The sequence below is a fragment of the Maylandia zebra genome, linkage group LG11, assembly GCF_041146795.1.
Source record: "Maylandia zebra isolate NMK-2024a linkage group LG11, Mzebra_GT3a, whole genome shotgun sequence".
Lineage (NCBI taxonomy): Eukaryota > Metazoa > Chordata > Actinopteri > Cichliformes > Cichlidae > Maylandia > Maylandia zebra.
In genome coordinates this window covers 19,002,072-19,016,658 of record NC_135177.1, presented here as the reverse complement: position 1 = coordinate 19,016,658, position 14,587 = coordinate 19,002,072, and the positions used below count along the sequence as shown (strand labels likewise).

General features: G+C 42.9%; 1 protein-coding gene across 13 annotated transcripts in view; it reads right to left on the bottom strand.

Moving 5' to 3' along the window:
- LOC101474537 (uncharacterized) overlaps window positions 1–14,587 on the bottom strand; it is a 31,441-nt gene that overhangs the window by 13,216 nt on the left and 3,638 nt on the right. For 4 of the 13 annotated variants that reach the window (XM_076889928.1, XM_012924658.5, XM_012924659.5 and 1 more), the window contains exons 1-17: window positions 14,013–14,169; window positions 7,359–8,674; window positions 6,349–6,627; window positions 6,124–6,228; window positions 5,890–6,008; window positions 5,545–5,763; window positions 5,283–5,370; window positions 4,754–4,906; window positions 4,225–4,322; window positions 3,737–3,909; window positions 3,506–3,625; window positions 2,601–2,843; window positions 2,255–2,389; window positions 1,122–2,141; window positions 699–842; window positions 418–567; window positions 66–299 (exon numbers count right to left, since the gene is read on the bottom strand). In XM_076889928.1, the coding sequence (XP_076746043.1) occupies window positions 66–299; window positions 418–567; window positions 699–842; window positions 1,122–2,141; window positions 2,255–2,389; window positions 2,601–2,843; window positions 3,506–3,625; window positions 3,737–3,909; window positions 4,225–4,322; window positions 4,754–4,906; window positions 5,283–5,370; window positions 5,545–5,763; window positions 5,890–6,008; window positions 6,124–6,228; window positions 6,349–6,627; window positions 7,359–8,674; window position 14,013 (4,597 nt within the window). In that variant the 5' untranslated portion in view covers window positions 14,014–14,169. Of the gene's footprint in view, window positions 1–65; window positions 300–417; window positions 568–698; window positions 843–1,121; window positions 2,142–2,254; window positions 2,390–2,600; window positions 2,844–3,505; window positions 3,626–3,736; window positions 3,910–4,224; window positions 4,323–4,753; window positions 4,907–5,282; window positions 5,371–5,544; window positions 5,764–5,889; window positions 6,009–6,123; window positions 6,229–6,348; window positions 6,628–7,358; window positions 8,675–14,008; window positions 14,170–14,587 lie in introns of those variants that run through there. The other 9 variants (XM_076889930.1, XM_076889932.1, XM_076889931.1 and 6 more) reach the window with 6 other exon arrangements.

Sequence of the window (14,587 nt, the reverse complement as noted above, 5' to 3'; positions counted from 1 at the left end):
GTATGACACTTGAGGCAAAAAGTGAATGAAGAAACAGCAGGAGTGCAGCGGAAAATCTGCTCTACCTGGTGCCACAAATGAGGGCTGCCTAATGGGAACATCCAGCAGCACAAACCAGTCATCTTCTCGCTCTTTCACATCCTGTAGAAGTGCTACCCCCTCCCTTTCTGGCAGCATTTGTTTTGCGTCAGCACCTTCAACCAAAATGTCAACTCTTCTTTCTCTCTGCTCAAGAGCTGTTACTTCAATCAGAGAGGCACGTTCCTCTGGGTGAGCAGCAATTCGCTCTGAAAAGGTGACTTAGTAAAAAAAAAAGAGGAAAAAGCTCAGGGACTTTGAAAATAAGAGTACCTGCAGTGCTTAGAATAATTGGTTCTGCTAAAGCTGTGAGCCAGCACAGGGGACTTTTATGAATACCTGGTGGTGCGTGTGACGTTTGTCTTGAAAAAACATCCAGTAACACAAACCAATCATCAACTTTGTCTGACACTTGGTGTTGTAGCTTTTCTCCTATATATCTCGATCCGTCTTCGATTGCTATTTCTTTCCTCTCTTCCATGTGAGTAACTGGTAAGCAGAGTCAGGAGAGGCATCTTTAATCGCCAGCATTAACATGCAATTCTTTCATGAGCGAGTAAGGACAAAATAAAGCACAAGGAAGTTTCAAAAAACAAAACAAAAACAAGACCGAGCAGTACCTGATGGCCCAAAAAGCTTTTGTCGGGGAATAAAATCCAGCAACACAAACCAGTCATCAACCCGTTCAACGCTGATATGTGGTTTTTCTTTCTCGGGGTTGAAATGACCACCCTTGTCCACTTGAACACGTTCCACATCGGCAACTATGTAGGAAAGTGAAGACAGAATATTTGAGCGCGACGGAAAACAAATGCCCAGCTGGAAGAGAAGCTGGGCAGTGGTGGTTATTCTCTCTTTAAAAAATACATAGGCCGTATGAAAATCTAAAGTCGAGTATATCTTACACCTCACTGCAGAAATCAAAGCAAAAGAAAAGAGCAAAACGAAAGCCGGTTTGGTTAATATAATGCTAGTGCTTCCGGACATGTATGTCTTTATGGTTTTGATGATATTAGAATATCAGAGGGATTAGCATACTTTACCTGGTGTTTTGAAACCAGCTTTGTGTGGAGGCTGATCTAAAAGTATGAACCAAACATCATCAACTCTCGCCTGAGACAGACCTTCTGACCTCTCTGGAACCTCCCTATGTGGCCTCTCCTCCACCACTTCTGTCTTACGCCACAGTTCCTGTCTTTCTAACATCTCCTCTGATGCAACACTAGACTGTCCCTGCACGTCTTCCATGCCTTCCTGCTGCTGCCCCCTCTCTTGTACAATAGTCACTATCTTCTCAGTCCTATGCTGAACCTTCTTGTATCCTGCGACAGCAGCAGAGCCGGCGACGTCTGCATCTTGCCACTCCTGTTCCATTTCACGCAGTTTCTCTCTAAAGCTATCGTCTGTGTCTTCTTCACCCTCCCACTTCACCCGTTTTATTTGTTCTTCCAAGTCATCCACTTCACCCTCACTTATATCTATTCTCCGCACAGATTTCCTCACCACCATGTCCGTTATAACCCTGGATTGGATTGACTGTCTCTGCTCCAAATTGCTCTCTCCTTCCCTTAACGCTTCTACCACTTTCTTGCCCACTTGTTTTTCGCTCTCCCGCTTCACCATGATGTCTTCCTCCTCAGGCAACAAGTCCTTTAAAAACACCTCTTTTATTTGTTCTTCCAATTCGTCCACTTCGCCTTCTTCACCCTCTTTTATAACTCTTCTCCTCACAGATTTCCTCACCACCATTTCTGTTACACCTTTGGCTTGGATCAACTGTTTCTGCTCCATGTCTCTCTCTTCTTGTTTTAGCTTTTCTACCTCTTCCTCCCCCAGTTCTTCCTCTACTGCATGCTGAATTCTCCCTGCAATTTCATCAATTTCTTGTAGCCTTTCCTCAAGATCCCTCACGTCCCTCAATCTTCCTTCCAAAATTTCCTTCTCTGTAAATGCATCCACCAACATCACTGTTTCCCGCATCCTCCCAATCATTTCCTCAGTGATCATTTGCTGTTCTTTCACGCTTATGACCTGCTCCTCCTCCTCCCCCTCCGTGGTAGAGACTGGAAGAGTGATACAACAAACCATTTAAGTGCTGCAATTAATTGTTTTTTTTACCATTTTTTACCCAAAAAAGTGTGAAGGTTTTTGCAGAAAGCCAGACAAAGAAACTCACGTTGAAGTTTTTCAAAATGCTCAGAGGGAGACACGCTGAGCAGACGGTCAAAGTACAGGAACCAGTCATCCTGTTTTATCACCACTGGTTCCAGTTGGTGGTCCATAGAGCTCGTTTTTGCCAAGCTAGTTTCAGCTGACATCAAAAAACAAGGTGCAACATTTTTTGTATCAGGTGATCAAACAACAACAAACTTCAACCAGCTGAAACGAGAAGGCCACGTGGAGCCACGCGCCTGGTTTCTTACTGAGTAGTGCCGTGTGCATATAGTATGGTGGCAACATGAATGAAGTGCATGTTAAATTTGCGATATTTGACGCTACCCATGCACTATAAAGGTAGATACCTGGCTCTTCAACAAAATCAAAGGGTGAGATAAATGGAATATGAGGCTGATGATCCAGAAGAATAAACCATTCATCTTCCGTTCTCCTCTGCTGGTGATCGTCATCGCTCACCAGATCCAGCCATGGCTGACTGACTGTCTGGATAATGGTTTGAGGACCAGCAGTCCCAGTCTCCGTGCCAACAGTACGCCCCTCCTCCTCCTCCCAGGACTGAGTGAAATTCTGCTCAAACTCCCTTCCGGCTGTGAAGACATGACGAGGTGATGCCAGTTATGTAATGGTTTTGCTGCAGAGATGACGACCGGCTGTGAATGCTGCACAGCGCTTCAAGCAAGCAAGATTTCAAGCTTTTGTGCCAGACTTCTGTGAGTCCAGTAAAGCGAAGTTAGTATAAAGATGAATGAAAGATGCCTTTTGCACTTTGGAACACAAACAGGCTCCAGATGGAACCCGTTACAATGATGGGCACTGGGGCAGTGATGAGGGAGGTCAGTCAGTCAAAAATTCAAGCATAAAGGCAAATGAAAATAAGCAAATGAAAGCGGTTGTGCAACACACGTTAAGTGCAAAGTTATGAAATGAAAAAAAAGAGGAACAAGAGCCTCAAGACTGGAAATACCTGTTTAGAGTTACATTTGTGAGGAAATTTATTTAATTTCTTTCAGATTTCAGTAACCAACAATACTGTGGAGTCACACCGGGGAAAGTACAGGGTACGTGTCCCATCTCATGTATCAGAATAGGTCACTTTCCAGACAAGCTAACTGTGCTGAACAGCAACAGTTTTGCAGGTATGGAAGCAAAGATGAATGGAAAAATGATGCAAAAAGGCTGTTAGATCCTACAAAGCAATCTGCGAGTAGAAGGTATGCCAAAAGGCATCACTTCACACACTTCGAAGTACCTGTGAATTCGGAAGAAGGCTGGGGTCTTTCAGATACCATCAGCAGTGACCAATCATCAACCTGAGTCCTGGCTGATGCCGAGACTACCTGCAGAAACTGGAGAGTTTCATCTCCAGGTTCTATAGCAAAAGAAGTCAGAGGGCACCTTATTGGACCTGTGGTTTATTGCAGGACACACACACACACACACACACACACACACAGGTGTGACAACATACACTCACGCATACCTCCATCTAGGTTGCGAGACAGCCTCTTGCTTGCAGATCGTGTGAAGCGAGGTGCCGGCCGGTCGATCATGGAGCTCGCCTGGCGGGTCTGGGCCTGAGTACGACCGCTGTACCGGAACTTAGAGCCCAAGGCGAGGAAGCGACGTGAAGAGGGCGGCTCCACTGTTGAAACCCTGAGCAAGAGATATAAGAATTACATTTTAATCTACACATTATTTGACCATTACATGAACACTGTGGATTCAAAATTATAAACCCTGCACTGTCTTCTTTAAAAAAAAAAAAAGGATTCGTGTTATGTAAAAAGATTAGCAACATGTTTGGATTTATCTCATTAAACAGACAAAAGCTTTAAGAGTGTTCAGCTTTTCCTCTGTGGTTAAAACTGCTGTGGTGCCAATACAGGGCTTAAGGTGGAGTGAGGAGTTAGCCAATTAACAAGTGGATAGGGAGGACCTAAGTGTCACTCAGAATCAAAGCGTTGTTACCTGAAGAAGGTATGATGTTCAACACAAACTTTCCACAGCTTCTTTGAGGCTTTGTAGTTGGGCAGCTTGAAACCAATGGTGCTTTCATACTGCTCTTGCTAAAAGCAAAGAAACAAAAGTCAAATTCAATGACTCCATAGCGACATTATTCTGCAATTGTGAAACACAGTTTTCTTTAAATAGTGAAAGAAACTGAAAGACATCTGAAAAGCTGGATGTATCTTATCATTCTTGCAATCAGTTGGCTCAGTCGTACAGTTACATTTATGTGTATAAGAAAACCAATAGCAATATAAACTAACAGTACTATTACATTTTATACCAGCCACTTCTGCTGAGAAATAATAAATAAGTCTAGGGGGTTAGAGTAAACCCCCCCACACACACAATCTATTGGTTATTAAAAGAAATCAGTTCTTTACATTTTTCAAAGCTAAGCTCAGAGGAAATCTATGGAAATTGGATCTGTATAGAACAATACAAAAATCAATACAGGTCAAACATACAGACTATGTAAAGTGAGATTTACCTCTGACGGCCTGATTTTGATAAAAAAGCTGCTCCGTTTGTATGAGATCTTGAGCACTTTGGGCCAAGGGAAACGGTTGATCCTCAGCTTGTCTTTGTAAACCATCAGACCACTGGAGCAAACGCCCAGCATTATATCAACACCGTCCAGATCCTGCATGCAAGAAACACCACGGAACATTTACAGCCCTGACCAAACACCGCCAGCCTGCTCTTGCAATAATCAGTCACCGGGGGGCAGACTTTCTCACGAAACACGAATGCTGTTTGAGGTCATGGAGTTTAGGATGTTATTAATCTCTCTTTTTTTTTTTCCAAAGGGGGATGACATCAATTTTGTAATTAAATATGGATGCTACTGCTGCAATACAATGATGCTATTGTAAAAAGAGCATTTTAAAATCGAATAAAAATCAATACATGCATACATACTCGTGACATGCTTCTATGAAAAAGACTGGACCACGTGTTAAGAAGCAAACCATTCATCCAAACCAGTAAAATAATTTTAAAAATAAAAATAAACATACCTTGGCTTGGTGCAGGTCAACTCCATACATGGCGAGCTTCTTGGCATTTTCCAGAAACAGCAGGTCTGCCTGGGCTGGACTCATTGATCTGGAGGCACACACGATAACGTTTAATTCAAAGACGTATTTTACTGTCAGAATCATTTTTGAGGCTCAATCATCTTCAAGCAGCTTCGAAAATGAATTAGGTTCCTTCAATGTATGCACACTGGGCTTAAATGAACACTGTGAAAAGGGCGTGTCTAGACAACTCCTTAATGACCTGTATGTGCGGTGCAGATCCATCACTTTTTCCTCCAGCTCTTTGCTCTGTCCGGGGGCCAGGTTCAAATCTTTAACGTAGTCTGTTCCATGGAGCTCGGGGTCATACTCTCCGAGTTCTGACTGGGCTGTGTAGGAGCCCAGCAGGGACAGTGTGACAAAGGAACAGGGAAGAACACCAAGCATAATGTCCTTTCTCAGCTGGAGACACAGAAAGTACCTGGAAAAGGTGTGAAACGATTAAGGAATTGAGTCTATGAACATTTATCCTGGGTTGAATAAATGCAGTGCAAAAGCTCCCTATTGCCTCATGTTGATCCATTCCTCCAAGCTGATGCTTGCTCACCTGGTTAGGTCTTCAGTAAGCTGAGCTGGATCAGGAGGGTAGAACTTGACGTTGAATGTAAACTCATAGACAGCACCTGGGACCTGTTTCCGTATCTCTTTGGTGGGTTCCAACCATGTCTGAGCAAAACGGAAGAAATGCAAGAAAATTTGCTCACTTTTTTTTGCACTGTCATTCATAACATCCAGTTATGCTCCAAGTAATTAACACTACAGAAGGGTAAAACCATCCTACCTTGCTGGTTGGGGTTTCCCAGTGAGCCAGGCCAAAGTAGTCTTTCTCCAGGAGGTTAACATGGTCACACACCTTTGTAAGAAGTTCTTGGCCTTTAGCATGTTTCTAAATGAGAAAGAGAAACGCAGACATGGGACACACGGCAAGAGAAACTCTTCAGTTTCCATGTTTATCATCACAGAAAAGCAAACGCAACAGTGGTGCATTTTGGGAGGGTTTGCTTACATCAAGTTCACACTCAAACTGAGCGTCGTCCAGCAGGGTGACTTTGCACTGCATGGTCTTCTGACGTTTAGAGCCTTTAACCTCTTCAGTCTTCTTTTCTGTCTTTTCTTTTGCAGGCTTCTCTTTCTTTGCCTGCTTTTGTTCCTTTTCCTCTTCTTTGATTGGCTCTTCCTTTTCTGCTGGTTCTTCCTCTATTTTCTCCGTGTCCTCCTGTTTCACTTCTTCCACTGCTTCAGGCTCTTTTATCATAGCCTCTTCCTTGTGTTCCTCTTGGGCTGGCTAAAATAGTCAAAACCAGACAATTGCCAAAGTGTGTTACAAAGATGAAAGAGAAAGTGGGAGACATTATACAGAGCACCATACTAAGGTAGTACTCAAATAACCCAGGATGAACCCGAGCGGTTGATACTAGCGTTAGTTCAAACCAGCATGGGTCATCTTTGTTTCAGACCAGCCTTTAAGCCCAAGTGAGCACAGTGATGCTCACTGAGCAAGCTGTCCACATAAAAAATTCATTAGAAAGCAAAACCCAATCAGCAGCATGAAGTGCTTTTTTTATAACCTTTGTCTGCAGTGATGTTCTTTTTTAGCCCTTGTTTTAGAAAATACAGTTAGAGGAGTTAGATAAATCCGTCTGGAGTCGGTCTACAGCACCTCTGAAAGTCTGTAATACCTCTTTTCCATCAAGGTCAGGCTTCCTGGGATCTTGTTATCACAAGGACATTGCAAACAGTCTGAAATCACGGCAGTCAGCTTAAAAATAGAACTGCACATTACTCCAAATAAATACGGTCTGTTTTTAGTGTTAGCTTTGTTTTTTGGTAGAAATATACAGGCAAAATATATTGTTTGACCCGTAAGTTTTGGAGGTCTGTTTAGGAGAGGCTGCCATATCTTTACATTTCCAGTGATCATGCTAATTTAAGCCAACTGCCTACTGGTTCTACTTTCATCTTAATCACAGCGAATCTTAGAACAAGTACTCTAAATGTGAGATTGTTAGGACTCACCTGCGCCTCTGTGCTGCTTATAGAGTGCTGATCAGCAGCCTGTTCAATATCTGGCTCAGTTTTAAGCTCGGGCTCAGGAGCAGCAATCGGTGCTTTCACCTGCTCCTCACTTGGTCCTTTCACTTCCTTCACTTCCTTCTCCTCTTTCTTTCCTTTGCTCTTTCCCTTGTCTTTTTTCTTCTCTTTGTTCTCTTCTTTTTCCTCCTTTTCTTCCGGCTTTGCTTCCTCCCCTTCTTTCTCTTTCTTCTTTGCTTCTTCTTTCACCTTTTCGTCTTCTTTTTTCTTCAACTCCTCTTTTGGTTTTTCCTCTTCTTTTGTTTTTGCTTTTTCCTCTTTCGTTTTTTCCTCTTCTTTCTTCTTAGCTTTTTCCTCCTCTTTCTTCTTCGCTCTCTCGGTTTCTCTGGCTTTTTCTTCTTCTTTCTTCTTTGCTTTTTCCTCTTCCCTCTTTTTTATCCTCTCTTCTTCCTCTGCTTTCCTTTTTGCTTTCTCCTCCTCTTTCTTCTTTAATTTCTCTTCTTTTTCTTTTTTCTTTGCCACCTTCTTGTCAACCTTTTCTTCCTCCTTCTTTCCAGCGTCTGCCGCCTTGCCTTTGACCTCAGCAGTTTCCTTCTTTTTCTCTTCCTTTTTCTCCACTTGCTTTTCCTCCTTTTCTACAGTCTGCTGTGTTGTCCCTTCCTCGTTTTGCTCCTCTTTTTTCACCAACTTTTCCTCCCCCTTTTTTGTCTCCTCCTTTTTTACTTTCTCTTCATCCTTTTCTTCTGCTTTTTTCTTGGCCTCTTTCTTTTTCTTTTTGCTACCTTTCTTCTCTACTTTTTCTTCCACGTTCTTTTTCTCTTCTTTAGGTTCTGCTTTGTCGTCTTTCTTTTTCACTTCTTTCACCTCTGGTTTTTCCTCCTCTGCTTTGGCCTCCTTGTCTTGACTTTTCCCTTCTTCCACCTTCTCCTCTTCTTTCTTATCTACTTTTTCCTCTTTGTCTGCCTTTTCGTCTTTGGCTTTTTCTGCCTCAAACACCTCTTCCTCTGAGCACTGCGATCGGCGCTTGAGGAAAGAGGAGAAGAGACGAGAAAGGCCTTTGCCAGCAGAGGTTCTGGTACGAGGCTTTAGCTGCTCCTCCTCAGGGGAGGTCGCTGCTTCGGCAGGCCCAGGCTCAGTGACCTGTTCCTGGGCCTTTGTGCTCGACTTCTCTCCCTCTGGGTCAGATGTAGCCGCCTCTGCCTTCTGCTTGTTCTCTGGTTCGGGCTCAGCACTACTGGTCTTCTGCTTGCCCTCAGTGTCTGCCTCAGTCACGGCAGTTGCCTCTGTTGTCATGGTAGCCACTGCGAAGGTGAAACAGAAGGGAGTCATAGATGAAGAAAGGTCACAGCATTGATGGTGTCCAACAAACCAGGTTAACTTAACACTTCATTTACACATACGCAGTTTTGGAACAAAAGTTTTTTTTAAATAAATTTTAGGACATTTTTAAACCATTTTTTGACATTTTACAGGTAAAACTAGTGACTTTTTAATCAAGACAGCAACTATCACATCAGCTACACAAAATTTACTAAAATCTGTGGATTATTTCCTGTTTTAAGCTCTATCTAATCTGCCTTTCAGTCATCGCCCTCGGCTCAGATTGCCAGCGGAACAGATAATGTTTTATTTTATGACACAAACAGGATTATTTCTACCCGTTCCTGCTTATTTTCTCTTAAATATTCTGCATTTTGGCTTACACTCTTAATTAACAATAAGCTATTTTTCACTGTAATTTTCATTATTGCTTCAGTGTATCGTTAGCTGCCTACTCCTTAAGAGTGCCTATTATTTATTAATATTCCAGGAAACATGGAGCCAACTGCCACCTACAGACTACGCCGTGACTCAAACACACGCACGTATTTACACATGCACAAACATCATTTCATCGCACAATGGTCCTCCTTGTTGCAGAGTGTTTCTCTGTCTGCACAGAGATCTCACAACAGGCTCATTAAAGCTCACTGACACAAAGGAGGCATTCTGCTCTGGATTTGCCTATTAGCACTGTCTACATTGGGCATGCCTGGCTCTTCAAATCACACACGCCCCTCATGCTTAGGTCATCTAAGGCACTAGAACAATATGACAATAAAGACATAAATAAACCAATAAAAAGCTTATAAAGTTTTTTAAAAGTCATTCCTAATGTCTAAAATTGCAGGTCAATAAATTAACTCTTACTTCAGTCACATTTTGCTCTGCACAGTATTGTTATTGTATATGTCTGCTAGTAATGAGTAAATAAGCCACCTGATTACTCACACAATTTCAAATAGTTTAACACATCGAGATTTAAAAAAATATTTCTTAGTGGTTTCACGTCCATCTCATTTTACCTCTTGTACTTTTCAACCTCACTCGGTTAAGGTGAGGCTGACTTCTGTCAGTATGTAACAGAGCGAGCATACCTGCCCGTGTTATTACAATCAAAATGATGTGACTCGCAGTCCCAGTACTTGGGCCCTTTAATGAACACAACTTTGATCCTCTGCGGTGGCAGTGTGAGGACAGATCTGGTATATTTAGAAACTTCTAACCAGCTGATTAAATCACACAGGGACTAAAAAAAAACTGCAGGTATTGTGCAATGGCACAACACCTCGCTTAAGCAAGTTACAGCCACTCGCATCGCAGATCAGCTCCTTATTTCGACTGTGCCGATGTGCACGCTCCCCTGAACTAGGTCTCGTCTGACTGGTGACGAATGTGGCTGTGTTTTTGTCTCGTCCATATGTAGTTCAAGTCCCACCCTGGGCTGGGGGAGGGGTGGGGGATGGGAAAACGCTAGACGGGCAGACGGGCCAATCTTCCAGATGCACGGGGCCGCCCCCGTTGGGTGCAGCCTGGACCTCTATACCGTGCACTTCCCACTGGCACTACAGGACAGCGGGAGAGGAGGAGGGGGGTACACATAAGAACAAATCCTCTTTAGCCCTCCCATTGTTTGTGTCCAGTGACCAATAACTGGGCTGAACACTATAACTAATCCTGCCTACCCTTCCCCCCCCATAAGACCCCCCCCCCCCCCGTAGGCCTATTCCCTAGGTCACCACACACACACACATATGCACATACACACACAGATAGTGGTATGCATCAATGCTCACAGTCTCCTTTGGGTCTTTTAGTGCTCTGTCATCTCAATTCTGATTGTCAGAAAGCAGACATGCTCCTAATGGACCAGCTGAGCTTGTGTCTGCTGCCTCCTCCATTTTGTGTTGCCTATCTAACATCTCTGCTGTCACCCAGCTGAGCAGGCCCAACCTGCATCCTGACCAATTGAGACGGCGACCGTCACGCCACAGGATCTCAACTCACAGTTAATTTCTAGCAACGTGACTAATATCTCCTCCTCTTACACATGGATGAAATGTTGCTGCACCGAGAGGGATAAAACTGCCCTCAATACCATATAATTAGTGTCTCTAATGAGCTAAATTATAGATGAAGCAGGCCACCCTCCAGCATAAGTGAGCTGCTGGATCAGGTGTGAACAGAACTGGAGTCAAAAGAGGATGTGATTTAGAGTTTATTATGCTCTTAATTCATCTGAAGGTTATTTAAAAATCTGAAAATAGGTGATATGATTGAGTGAACCTGACTTACAAGAAAAATTGCATATGCTTAGTTATTAGTTATTAGAATAACTGCTTGAACTGATGCTAACCCAGCCACACGATCAAAGCTCTATTTATCATTCTCACACTCCGAAAATATATTTGTCTCGCTACTAAAACCGTCACACTGTTTACCAGTGACGCTGCAGCAGCACCGCTGTGTGCATGTGTAATAAAATAAAAGCAGAGGGCTGAATGAAGACGAGCTTGCAGAGACGCAGGAGGAGGAGGAGGTAAAGTGTATAAATAGCAACGTGTGCGCAAGAAGCTGGGACTCATTAGTTGGCCTTTACAGACAACCTCATATCTATTCCTGTTCACAACACGTGTATGTATACATGTGTGCACCATCGCAACTGCACACTCAATTCCACTTAAAGCCCAGTTTTTGAAAATGGATTTAATCTGAACGAGTGCACTGCTCCGTCATTATCAGCACTGACCGCTGACTTAAAATAAGCGTGGCTCCCAAAATAACTGCAACGACGTATAAATACTAGAAGACAACGAAAGCATGTTTCCTGGGCACTGACAGTAGGCTTAAGGAATTAGAAGGAGTTTAGAGTTAATCAGCCCCCAAGTGACCAAGTGAGATTATCTCCATCTACCTGCCCACAGGATCTCTCTCTCTCCCTGTCGCCCTCCACCCTGATTCGCCAGCTCTGTGCTCCTCATCCTACATGCATCTGTATGTGTGTGTATGTGTGTGTGTGTGTGTGTGCGTGCGTGCGTGCGTGCGTGAGCAAGGAAAAAGAAAAGCTGGCAGAAGCACAGTGGTGATCCGCTGTGCTGATTCATGGTTTTATGTGGAGCCCCGCCTACCTGGCTGAAAATCAACAGAAATGAACTGAAGACCAAGATATCAGCCCCTCCGCCACATGGTGGCTCCCATTAACCTCTCCTTGCAAACAGAGGCACACATGACAACATACACGCCAACACGTGCCTCGCTAACCTATTCGTGTGCGGTTAACATAGAAGCCTGCCTAGCAACACTGTGAATACAAGCACACGGGCAGGGATTTATATCCATATTTCGTCTTTACAGTTTTCATAAACACGTTTCTTAAATGATCACAGGATGTAAATTGCTACTGTGTAGTTATGGATTATGGACAGGAAGCATAGACTGACTACAACAAATGAAATGTAGCAATCAAAGATTGGGTCCACAATCTCCCGTGTGAACCGGAGGACGGTCGAACAAACGGTGTTGGTTTCCAATGGTTTATTTCAGTCTGGCTATCAGTGTAAACCTATCCCAAACTCAGTGCCACACCAATCAATACACACAGATGGTGTCTGTGAGTGTGATGCTGTAACATGAACCGACATGGGAAAACAATGAAGTACCGTGATTGATTTACTGCGGTTGCCCTGAAAGCAATTTCGAATCCTTTTCCAACATTACCTCAGCCGCCGCCGATTAGAGTCATAATATTTCTGTACATTGTGAACGAAAGCTTCTTTCCATGTTGCAGAGACATAGAAATACAGACACGTTATAAGATTCAGAATCAGCTTTGTGCCATTACTCAGTTTTCTGTCATTAAGTGAAAAAAATGTCTAATTTGATCCTAGAATTATTTGTGAAAAGGTTATGTTAAATTTACTTTTTCCTTGGTGTTTAATAATCGTAATCACTGTCCTAACTCATGAAGGAAAGAGCAAATGGCTCTAAGGGATGCAGAGTCTGTTCCCTGTTTGGTAATGCTCATACAACACAGTAGTAGTCTAACTGCTCGAATGCATCATAACTCCCAAAAGAGGATTAACATCAGCAAGCTCTTCTGGGACCTGGATGACCTCACTCTCACACAGAAAGACCAAAAACATCTTTGCGTATCACTTCAGCAACTCTGTGTCCACAACACTGCTGATTCAGCAGTGCAGGAGACCCTCGGTCTTATCTGTTATTTTTAACCTCCGTGTTTACCTCTGTTGCTCATGCCAGCACTTGCCAGTTCTGCTGCATTAGTTCAATCCGCGACACTCTCCCTCATCCGCCCTAGGTCACATCTGCAGCGCTTCATAAAAGATTATCTGACTATATATATTCAGCAGTATCATCAATGGAGGTGAGGCTTATTGGATGAGTTGCTCCGAAGTACGCAGGCAGGAACAAGACAGACACAGGCACAAGAAGCCCTGTGGTAAAGATGGGCATCTTTTAACCCCTAATACACTCCTCACGGTGCAAAAGCGAGCAGAAAATATGAAATCCAAAGCAGAGCAGCACCAATTAAAAATAAACAAACAAGCAACAACTGAACATCTGAACAGAGAAGACAGACACAAGAGCATCATCAGCAATAACACATTTTAAGTATGATTTAAGAGACCTAAACAGGGCGGCCATTCTCAGGCATCCCAGTCAATACTTTTAAAGCTCTTTATGTACCTGTCAGACAATAAAAAAATTAATGAAATAAAATAAATTAACAAAAAAACAGTTTTATAGAAAACCTATGTTTTTTCTCTTGTTATAATCTATGTTTATCAATTTTTTTCAATCATAATATATCAGGATTACTATAATAAAAAGAGGGAAAATTGCAAAGTGGGTTTTCCCGAAATGTCTAAATGCGCCCTCTTTTAGCAGAGCGATCAGTGCATTTATTTATTTATTTTACACTAAACAACAACACACCCTGCCTCCACACTACTGTTCGTTTCTAAAGGTGTTTTTTTTGTTTGGTTGTTTTAAACTAAACAATCCTCAAGCGGAACAAATTCATTAATTACGCGTTAATAATAATAATAATAATAATAATAATAATAATAATAATAATAATAATAATAATAATAAATGATCAATTACGTTTAAAATAATCTAAAATGTAACTTTTTCACCCTCCTTCCCTGAAACAGTTACGGGCTGTGTCGGACCTACATGCCGGGGTATTTAAACAATCTGTGCACGAAAATGGCGCCGAATGTGCAACAAAACAAACACACACCAACTCATCTCCACAGCCCCGGCGCATGCGAGCCTGAAATGCGGCTTACCTACTCCGGGATCAGCATCAAGGAGGAGACTGGATGGCGCAAAGACGGACAGAAAAAAAATGCGATATTCCGCGCGTTCACACGAGAAACAATGCTGCTGAGCGACACATGCTTTGTTGTGCTTGAAGGTGTCCGATGCTCGTAAAGGGGTGGAGTCTCACGCCGAGGCTTGGACTTCAGCTGAGCGAATGAGCACCAACCAGCGTGGCTTACAAACCCATGCCAAGGCGGAGGAGATGCACACAACTTTCATATAAGGCTGATGAGGCCAGCTCCAGAGAAATTCTGATTTAATATAAAAATGGTGCATAATAATGACGTCTAGAACATTTAAGATGGTTTTAGAAATTGCTCATGAATGAAATTTAGTAAGGCTATGTGGGTTTGCCAAGTAAAAACCCATATTTTGATTCATTTCACTGTATTGACCCCTTTTAAAAGTGCATGCGTGGTGTGGCTCGGTTAAAGCGAGCGATCATTAGTACTGTGCAACGCCTAGAAGCAGGAGGAGGCAGGCACCAACACAACATAGGTAAGGGTCTCAAGAATGCAGACGTGACAGAGGAACAGCTTAAAACT